At 38.8% G+C, this 10,558-nt stretch overlaps 1 protein-coding gene across 1 annotated transcript; it reads right to left on the bottom strand.

Annotated features, from left to right (window-relative positions):
- Positions 1–511: 511 nt before the first annotated feature.
- On the bottom strand, positions 512–3,530 carry LOC105545303 (melanoma-associated antigen B6-like). The gene is made up of 3 exons (XM_011988172.1): positions 3,444–3,530; positions 1,964–2,481; positions 512–1,837 (listed from the first exon to the last, which is right to left on the bottom strand). Exons 2-3 carry the CDS (start codon positions 2,439–2,441, stop codon positions 1,092–1,094), a joined length of 1,224 nt encoding a protein of 407 aa, XP_011843562.1. The 5' UTR covers positions 2,442–2,481; positions 3,444–3,530; the 3' UTR covers positions 512–1,091.
- Positions 3,531–10,558: the final 7,028 nt, after the last annotated feature.

Genomic DNA, 10,558 nt, shown 5'->3' with positions numbered 1-10,558 from the left:
GCTCTAGATGAATCCAGACCAGAGATCTAATCCCAGCTCTGTCAATTACAAGCTTGTGAGCTTTTAGAAATGTGCAATTTATTCATTTTGAAGTGAGTCTGCTAAACCCCATCTTGTAGGAATTTTGGGGTATAAGTACTGTCCATAAAAAATATGGCATACTAAGTAGGAAATGCTGAGTCTGTCATAAATGACAGTTACTATAGTATGTGTTTTTATATAAATTATTAATTTTTAATTTTCCTAAGGATATATTAAGAAACAAAATTACCACATCTTGAAAATATTTGGGACAATTTAAGCCTATGCAAGTTCTTTGAATGTAGCCGCCTTGAAATTTTCAAGAGGGTTTTTAGTGAACTCATTCTGGCTTATATTGATCACTGCATTTCATGTGATGATTTTAAACCCAGAAAATACCACCCTGCAATCAGAAAGGCTTTTTGATGCAGTAGATAACATAGAATATGAAGTGCACTGGAACAAAACAAATTGCAGTCTTAATAACCTAAATAAATCCAGGTATCCTTTATTTATACTAAAAGAAATAGGAAAAGGAATTAGGCAAACCAAGAATTAAACAAACTTTTACATTTCTGTTTTTCCTTTTCTTTCTCGTCATATTATGATGTCAACTTTTTTACTATGGAGTTCTTAAAATTCATATCAAAATCCATTTTCTATTACCATGTTATCTAGTTCTGAATTACAATGAAAACATGTTGTGTGATTTTGTTTTATTAATACCCAAACCGTAACTTTCAAATTGGTTAAGCAGCCATGAATGTGAGAGCTATGTTTTTGATAACTGTATAATCTGAAGCAAAATAAACCTTCACTTAACAGAAACAATCTTGAAAATTGACAAAGAAATAAAACATAAATCTACAAGTTACTCATGTATAACAAGACAAGAGAAAGAGATATATCTTGTTCCCTCCAGCCTCTACTATACTGCAGTACTTAGAAGGCTCATTACTCTCTTCTAACATAAAGCGAAAATTCTACTTCAGACCTCCCTAGAAATGGGAGGATCTGTAGGATGTGGCCCCATAAGGTGCCCTGGCCAAGGGAATAGTGCCAGTTCTGCCTTAAGCTCTCAGTCTCAATGCTCTCTCTACCTCATCCATCAAAGCGTCTTCATACAGATGTGGGTGTAAACCAGGGCTGGTTTTATTGCTCTTGGCCAAAACACGCAGGACTCTCATCTTGGTGGTTTCAGCATGGGCTCGTGGACCCCACAGGAACTCATAGCGTGGAGGATCACTGTTGCACACCTGCCGGTAAACCACGTACTTATCTTGCACCAAATCTTCAGTAATGAGCTTCTGGGGATCCCCATAGATTGGGTGTGTCATCCCAGCATAGATCCCCAAACAACTCAGGAACTCCCAGACCTCCTCTTCAGTGGCACGGTTGCCTTTCATGAAGATCACACTCAGGACCGACATCAGGAGACCCGACTTCTGCAGCCCCTTAGCATCATTCAGAATTCCTTCACTGGAGAGACCCAGCTTGCTCACAAGGGTGTAGGACTCGCCGCTGGAATCCATTTCTTTCAATTCAACCGCAAAGGCCACCGCCAAACGTTCGGAGGTTCTGTTGAGGATCTCAGGGAAGTAGTGCTTGTAACGTTTGCCAACACGCCTCAGCATGTCTGCCTTCAAAATGGACTCTTTCTTCTCAAACTTCTCCTGCAGCAATTGCACCAATGCGCACGCCTTCCTCTTTAGAGGATCTTGGGTTAAGCGCTTAAAAATGATGGCTTTCTGTGAGGCTCTTACACTTTCCTCATCTTGACCCTTGGCAGCCACATCATATTTTGAGCCTGAAACACCTGCATCAGGAAAGCCAGTGGGTGAAGCTCCCTGAGACTCCTGAGAAATGGAGGCATCAGGGGAGGTGCTCGGACTCTTCTCATCTTGACCCTTGGCAGCCACATCAGATTTTGAGCATGAAATACCTGCATCAGGAGAGCCAGTGGGTGAAGCTCCCTGAGACTCCTGGGGAATGGAGGCTTCAAGGGAGGTGCTTGCACTTTTCTCATCTTGGCCCTTGGCAGCCACATCAGATTTTGAGCATGAAATACCTGCATCAGGAGAGCCAGTGGGTGAAACTCCCTGAGACTCCTGAGGAATGGAGGCTTTGGGGGAGGTGCTTGCACTTTTCTCATCTTGGCCCTTAGCAGCCACATCAGATTTTAAGCATGAAACAACTGCATCAGGAGACCCAGTGGGTGAAGCTCCCTGAGACTCCTGAGGAACGGAGGCATCAGAAGACCTACGACGAGTCCCCAGACAATCGTGAGAAGAGGATGAGGAAGAGTGGGACTCTTCTTGCTTCTCTGCAGTGGCCTGGGGACCTGTGAGACCCTGTGGCTGACCATGGGTCTCCTGGCGTTTCTCACGGGCACGGAGCTTACTCTTCTGACCCCGAGGCATTATGGCTGAGTGTGGGTAAGAAGACTGGGAAGGCTGGTACCTGGATGGGAGAGAGTGATGTCACGTCAATACCTTCGGCTGAGAGTGACCATCTTGGCTTTAACTAGCGCCCCTTCTGCAGGTTTCTGCAAAACAGCTGCTCTAGGAACCCACAGGACTCCTGTTCTCCTGGTCAGTTTGTCTCCTTCAAACTCAGGAGGAAGTTAGAGTATTAGGCTCTAGAATGATAGCCCATTTTGGGGCTTATTGAGGTGACAGCACCGGCTGGCAGTGGATGACCTGTTCAGGGGTCGGATCCTCTCTGTTTACATTCAGGATCATCATTAAAATTGTTGACAAGACCCAGAGGCCCATTTCCCTGTGCCGCTCTGAAATTGACACTAGGAATTTTTACAATACTAACCAGCAGGAAATAAGGAAGCGCTTCTGCCCAACACTTCACTCCGGGGACACGCAGACCGCCTAGGGCTGACAACAGCGGAGGCATTTTAGTGCTCTTCCTGTTATAGTGAGAACGGTCCTCACGGTAATTAGACTCCTCACCCTGACTCTTCCCACAACCTGGAAATCACCCTCACTGACCTGCTGCCATCTCCTTACAACCAGGGGCCTACCTCTCTGACTTTCACAGGGACAAAGTGAGAATGCACCTCAGTCTCTAGAGACCTGCCCAGACCCCCAGGCTAACGTCAAGGGCAGAGTTCGGTGCAACCCGTTATGGTACATGGAGTTCCCTCAATCCTAAGGAGGGTCCTCTTAACTATGTAGGGCCTGAGATTTCTCCCTCTACTGACCTACGTCCACCAACCTTGGACCGAGGCCTTCATGTTCTACAACATGATGGAAAAAATGAATGGACTTTGGGCCTAACAGCCATGCTTGGAGACTCCTCCGGGACCAGCTCGGGGCAGGTTGGAGCAGGGCTCTGTGGAGCCGCCATTTTTAGGGGGAAGGGGGTTGAAGTTGGGGAATGCCCCCCCAGTTCTAGGTCAGGATACCCACCAAGACAGCTGAGAAGATCTGGGACACCTCCTTCCGCTGACGTGACACAGCACTTTTCAGACCGAGGCGCCCTGCTCAGACCCCTTTCTAGGTGGAAGTCAGGAGGAACCACTTCCGGCCACGCCCACCTGGCCCTCCCAGCGTAACAGCAGCTGCGGAGCTCTGTCACTCCCCCTTGTGTTCTGTGGGTGCAGCAGATTCCAGGGAAGTCGCATAAAGTTCTTTCAGGGGCTTTTCGTGGAGCCTTGGACTTCTCTATCTGTTGAGCTGAATCAGTCAACCTGAGATAGAGGCTCTCATTCCCTCAGAGTTCAGAATAGGAAGTAAGGTGCAGCCTGAGCCCAGAAGCCATGCCGGGACCTTCCAAGACTGATGGTAGGGGTGGGGCTCTGTGGGACCCCCTTTTTGTAATGAACTTTGCCCTCATCCCTTACTCAGTGTCGTCGCTTCATTCTTGCCATGCCCCCTCTAGTGACTTGAGGACACCCTCTCAGACTAGACTTCAACTTCCTGAGACTCCTCATGTGAAATTCAGTTACACCTCACCTGGCCACTACTGCCTGGGGCCTCCTAAACCTGGCTGCAGCTATTAAGTTGTGATGCAAGATCAGGGAATGAAGGGAGATTTGGGGGGCACTCTTGTCTCTTCTGATGTGTGGAGCCCCTCAGTCCTCACTCAGGGTCCTCACATTGACTGCTGGCAGTGTCTCAGTTTTCTCCATTTTCTGATGTAAATTCATCCCCTTCCTCTGACTAGATCCTGTAAAATTCATAAGGAGAAAGTGAGAGGACTTCTTAGCCTGACAACTAGGTCTGGGACTTCTCTCTTGGCTGACATCAGTGTCTGTATTCAACACTTTCATGAGTGAATTTCTACCATTATCTTGTGTGACTCACTGCAATCTTTGCTATCCTAATTTAGTCCATTCTTTATATTATATTAAAATAATACGAATTTAAAGGCCAGTCCGCTTCCACTAAAGAAGTTTCAGGTGGTTATTAGCATAGTGTCTGGATTCATACTTCTTCAGCCTACCCAGAAGTTTTTGCTGTCCCAATATTACCCCATGGAACTGGCACATAGGGTCTGAGTTCCTGACTGAATTTCCTTTAGATAAGCAGAAGAAAAAAAAAAAAAAGATGCATTGTGCAATGGCACAGCGAAGGAAGCAAAGACCAAAGTTTTAAAGCTTTTTCTCTAGCCAATTCCGTTATCTGCCTCTATTGTAGGCTACAGACCTGTCTCTACTTCAGTGCATGCCCCTAGCTGCCCACACACCAGTTCTTGTTCAATATAAACTGACCGTCTCTCAGGGATCTCATTTTTGTTTGCTGTTGTTAATATTGCCTTTTTTTTTTTTTTTTAATTCTTCCTTTAACTTCTGTATGGTTGAGTTTGGTCATGGGAAAGAACCGCCCAGGTTTGGTTGTCATCTTCACAGCTATGGCTAAGGCAGTGAATCTGTAAACATTTTAAGGAGAATCAACATCTTTACAATATCTCCTCCACAGTAAATAAACATAGTATACTGCTTTATTGGAGACTTATTTTTCCTAAGTCTTTCAGTAAATTTTTATAGCTGTCTCCTTAATGAACAGGTACATTTCTATTTGGTTTTCTGTTAGATATATTTTGGATATTGTTGCTGTTGTGAAAGGCATATTTCACATTACATGTTATAATTAGTTATTGATTTTGTGTGACTATACTCCTGACTTACCTATAGTGATCTTTTGTACACACATTTTCTTAATTTCCTTATACATTTAAATATTTTTGCACCAATTACGTTGTTTTGTGTTTTTTTTTTAAATAGGAGATTCTATTATCACAATTATCTCCTTTTGTTATTGTTACCTCTAATTTACTTGGCATTATTATGGTTGTGGACTATAGATGTATTTTCATCCAATTGTCAGCAGTAGGGTTTATATTATACAGGTGTATATTCTTCTGGACTCTATTTGGGATGTTTGTAATGTTTCACATTCAGTATGGCAATTTATAGATTTTACAAGACGGAAATTCTCTCCTAATGTAAGTTTGCTAAAAGTTACTATCATGCACTGGTGTTGAGGGATTTTTAAGGCTCTTTCTTTACCTCTGCACACGATCACATGCTTTTTCACCATTTTTGGTAACAGTGATTTCCAATTGATAGTATTTTCTAATATGATATCATCTTTTCGTTTCTTGGATACAGGCTATTCATTAATTCACTGCTATATTGGATATGCCTATATTGGATATACTATGAATTTATTGAGAATATTTTGTCTCTATGTGAATGAACTTGTCTTAAATGTTATTTTATTGGAATATCTTCATCTGGTCTTTGTGTCAACGAAAGCAAGCCTGTGAAAATGATGGAGTAATTCTCCCAATCTTTTTGTGTTGTTTGGAAGAGTTTACATGAAGTGGTGACTAGTTTCTTCTTCACTATTTGATGTAATGGGTCTCTAAACCTGGCTGGTCCTAAAACAGTTTGATGGTACTTTGGGTCTGGACTATAGTTTCAGTTTCTACTGTGCATTCAAAGAGTTCTGTAATTTTATGGGTCATTTTAGTCATTTTCAGTTTGCTAAAAATTGTTCCATTTTACTTAGGTTTTCATATTTAAAAGCATTATATTCATAATAAAATCCTGTTATGGAAATTCTCAAATATATGCAATAGTACAGAGAATAGAATAATGAACTCAATTAGCTAAGATTTGTCATGAATAATCTTCAATTTTTATAAGTAGAATATTATTCATATTAAAGTTTATTGGCAAGTGCACCCCAGAGGTGATACGGTACAGTTTCATTAAGAGATAGATAATTTCTGTTATTTCCTTTGTGATGATGTTGGCAGCCATCACTTTTATCCTTTTATCTGTCACGGGTTACAAGATGGTAATTCTCTGATTCCAAAATTCTTTTGAGTTTATTACCCAAAATTTTTCAGATAGAACCTTCTCCTTGTCCATCATTTGTTATCCTGAGATACAGATAATACTTGCAGTGTTCCCTATTAGCATTACATCTTTTCTACACCCAAGTTTTGTATAATTTTACTTATCTAATATCATTTATTTCTGCTTTTTTCATTTGTAATTGATAATACTCATACACATTGTTATATAAATCTTTTCAAAGAGCTGGCTTTTACTAGTTGGTTCGACTATTTTCTCATTTATCACTTTTGAATTTATCTTCATTATTTCCTACCTTTTCTTTGTGTTTAATATGCTATTAATTCTCTAGCTTCTTGAATTGTTACAGTGTTTCAAACATTTTTATAGTAAATCTATTTAATGCAATAAATATCCCTGTAAGTACTGCTTGGGCTACTTTTCAACAATTATGCTAATAGAACTTTATGTGTAGAGCTCAGTTTTTTTTACAAGCTGAACATATATCTCTTAATGCTCTATAATATTTTCAATATATAAATATAAATATATGTATGTATTTTGTGTGTATGTTTATGCATACAAAAACTAGGGAGTGTAAAATTTATTTAGGACAGAAACAGAATTATTTAAAGGAGGTTTAAAGAGCCATGGTGTGTTGTGTTGTGTTATATTTTACTTAATGATAGAAGACACTTGAGCAAATTTAACTGCTAGTGACAGAATGGCTATTTTCTTAAGGAGTGAAAGAGTTTCAGATGAGAAAATCAATACAAATAATTAGCTAACTGCAAATATTCATGGGTTATTCCAGGAAAACAAACTACTCTAAATATATAACGCAGGGATGGAGTTTTAATGGGCATACTTTATTTTGTAGAGCGGTTTTCAAGTTTACAGAAAACTTCGGTGGTAAGTACAAAGAATTCTCATATATCCTCTCATCGGTTCACACACTGTTTCTTGTATGATTAACATCGTACATTAATGTGGTATACTTGTTAAAATTGATGAGCTAATATTGATTCATTTTTATTAACTAAAGTCAACAGTTTATATTAGGGTTTAATCTTTCTGTTATATATCCTATGGGTTTTCAAAAATGAATGACATGTATACACTATGACAGCATCATACAGAACAGTTTCACCATACTAAAGAAAAATCCACTGTGCTCCCCTTATTCCCCTATCCCCCAGAACCCCCTTTTTTTTAACTGTCTCCATAATTTTGCCTTTTCCAGAATGTTATATACTTAGAATCCTACAGCATGTAACCTTTTCAAATAGGCTACTTTCACTTAGCACTATGCATTTAGGTTCCTGCATGTCTTTTCATAGCTTAATAACACACTTTTTAATCACTAAACTATTTCATTGTATGCTTGTGGGACACTTAATTCTCATTGGTTTCTGCTAAGTTTTGACAATTAAGAATAAAGCTGCTTTGAACATTTGTATTCAAGTTTTTGTGTGGACATCAGTTTTCAACCCATTTGGCTAAAAACCAAGGAGAGCAACTGCTGAATCATGTGAAAAGAGTATTTTCAATTTTGTAAGATGTTGACAAACTGTCTTCCAACGAGGCTGTACCATTTTTGCACTCCCATCATTACTGAATGAGAGGTTCTATTGCCCCACATCCTCTCCAGTATGTGGTCTTGTCAGTGTTTTGGATTTTATCCACTCTAATACATGTGTAGTGATATCTGATTGTTTTAATTTGCAGTTCCCTAATGATCCATGATATTAAGTATATTTTCATCTTTGTGTTTGTTTGTAGAGAATTGATATCGTTCCTTCCTAAAGATTTGACAGCATTCACCAGTGAGCTCATTTGGGACTGTTGTTTATTCTTTTGGAAGGTTATCAATCATTGATTCAATTTCTTTAATAGATATAGGCCTATTAAGATGATCTCTGTCTCCTTGTGTGAGTTTTGTTGGATTGTGTCTTTCAAGGAATTGGTCTATCTCATCTAGGTTACCAAATTGGTGGGCCTAGAATTGTTCATAATATTCCTTTACTATAAGTTTAATGTCAATAGAATAATCAGTGATGGCCTTTCTTTCATTTTTGACATTAGCAATTTGTGTCTTCTATCTTCTTAGTTAATGTAACTGGAGGTTTATTAATTTCATGAATCTTATCAAATGAAGATTTGATGACTGATGACTGCCTTTTAGTTTTGCTGATTTTCTCTATTGATGTGTTCAGTTTTATTGATTTCTTCTCTAATATTTATTTTTAACTTTATTAGGATTTAATTCACTCTTCTTTTTGTAGTTTTCTAAGGTGGAAGGTCAGATTATTATATTAGATATTCCTTTTGCTAGTATATGCAGTCAATGATATAAATATCCCTGCAAGTTCTACTTTTTTTGCTCCTCACACATTTTGAAAAGTTGTATTTTTAAAATTTCTCTTGAGATGCCTTCTTTGACCCATGTGTTATTTAGAAGCATGTTGTTCAATCTACATATATTTGGGGATTTTCCAGCTATCATTATGTTTTCAATTTCTAGGTAAATTCAATTGTAAACTTAGAGCATACTTTGTATGCTTTCCATCCCTTTAAATTTGATGGTGTGTTTTTATGGGACAAAATGTGTTCTATCTTGGTGTATGTGAGCCTGAAAAAGTGCATTTTATCATTTGGTTAAGTATTATATAAAAGTCATTTAGATGTGGTTAATTGATGGTGCTGTTCAGTTCAACTATACCCTTACTGATTTTCTGGCTGCTGTATCTGTCAATTACTGATAGAGGTGTGTTGAAGTCTTCAACTTTAGGAGTGGATTTGTCTCATCAGTATTTGCCTTATGTGACTCATTTTAACACCATGTTTTTTGGTGCATACACAATAAGCACTGGTATATATTCTTGGAGAATTGACCCCTTTATCATTATGAAATGCCCCTGTTTATACCTCATAATTTTCCTTGACCTGAATTCTGCTTTGATTGAAACAAACATGGCTACTCCAGCTTCCTTTACATTTGCGGTAGAATCACATATCTTTTTCCAGTTCATTTACTTTTAATCTATCTATATCTTTATGTTTAAGGTAGATTTCTTGTAGACAACATTAAGTTTTTTGTTTTTTGTTTTTTAATCTCCTCTGACAATTTCTGGTTTTGGTCTTTTTATTGGTGCATTGAAATCATTGTATTTAAAAGTTATTATTGGTATAGTTGTGTTAATATCTACCATATTTGTTCGATTTTAACTTTGTGGCCGTTGTGTGTTTTTTATTTTTATTTATTTATTTATTTTTAATTATACTTTAAGTTCTAGGGTACATGTGTACAACGTGCAGGTTTGTTATATATGTATACATGTGCCATGTTGGTTTGCTGCACCCATTAACTTGTCATTTACATTAAGGTATGTCTCCTAATGCTATCCCTCCCGATCCCCTTACCCCACAGCAGGCCCCAGTGTGTGATGTTCCCCGCCCTGTGTCCAAGTGTTCTCATAGTTCAGTTCCCACCTATGAGTGAGAACATGCAGTGTTTGGTTGTCTGTCCTTGCGATAGTTTGCTCAGAATGATGGTTTCCAGCTTCATCCATGTCCCTACAAAGGACATGAACTCATCCTTTTTTATGTCTGCATAGTATTCCATTGTATATATGTGCCACATTTTCTTAATCCAGTCTATCATTGAAGGACATTTGGGTTGGTTCCAAGTCTTTGCTATTGTGAATAGTGCCACAAGAAACATACATGTGCATGTGTCTTTATAGTAGTGTGATTTATAATCCTTTGGGTATATACCCAGTAATGGGATCCCTGGGTCAAATGGTATTTCTAGTTCTAGATCCAGTCACCACACTGTCTTCCGCAATGGTTGAACTAGTTTAGAGTCCCACCAGCAGTGTAAAAGTGTTCCTGTTTCTCCACAGCCTCTCCAGCGTCTGTCGTTTCCTGACATTTTAATGATTGTCATTCTAACTGGTGTAAGATGGTATCTAATTGTGGTTTTGATTTGCATTTCTCTGATGGCCAGTGATGATGAGCATTCTTTCTTGTGTCTGTTGGATGCATAAATGTCTTCTTTTGAGAAGTGTCTGTTCATATTCTTCACCCACTTTTTGATGGGGTTGTTTGATTTTTTCTTGTAAATTTGTTTAAGTTCTTTGTAGATTATGGATATTAGCCCTTTGTCAGATGGATAGATTTCAAAAATGTTCTCCCATTCTGTAGGTTGCCTGTTCA

The sequence above is a fragment of the Mandrillus leucophaeus genome, unplaced genomic scaffold, assembly GCF_000951045.1.
Source record: "Mandrillus leucophaeus isolate KB7577 unplaced genomic scaffold, Mleu.le_1.0 Scaffold3241, whole genome shotgun sequence".
In the NCBI taxonomy this organism is placed as follows: Eukaryota; Metazoa; Chordata; class Mammalia; order Primates; family Cercopithecidae; genus Mandrillus; species Mandrillus leucophaeus.
This window is presented reverse-complemented; position numbering and strand designations above follow the sequence as displayed.

What these genes read in the sequence shown, in the direction of transcription:
- LOC105545303 (XM_011988172.1), bottom strand. Translation starts at nt 2,441, where the DNA reads ATGCCTCGGGGTCAGAAGAGTAAGCTCCGTGCCCGTGAGAAACGCCAG. An exon ending in CACTGGCTCTCCTGATGCAG is followed by an intron (nt 1,838 to 1,963) that starts GTATTTCATGCT and finishes TTCCTGATGCAG; the next exon opens with GTGTTTCAGGCTCAAAATAT.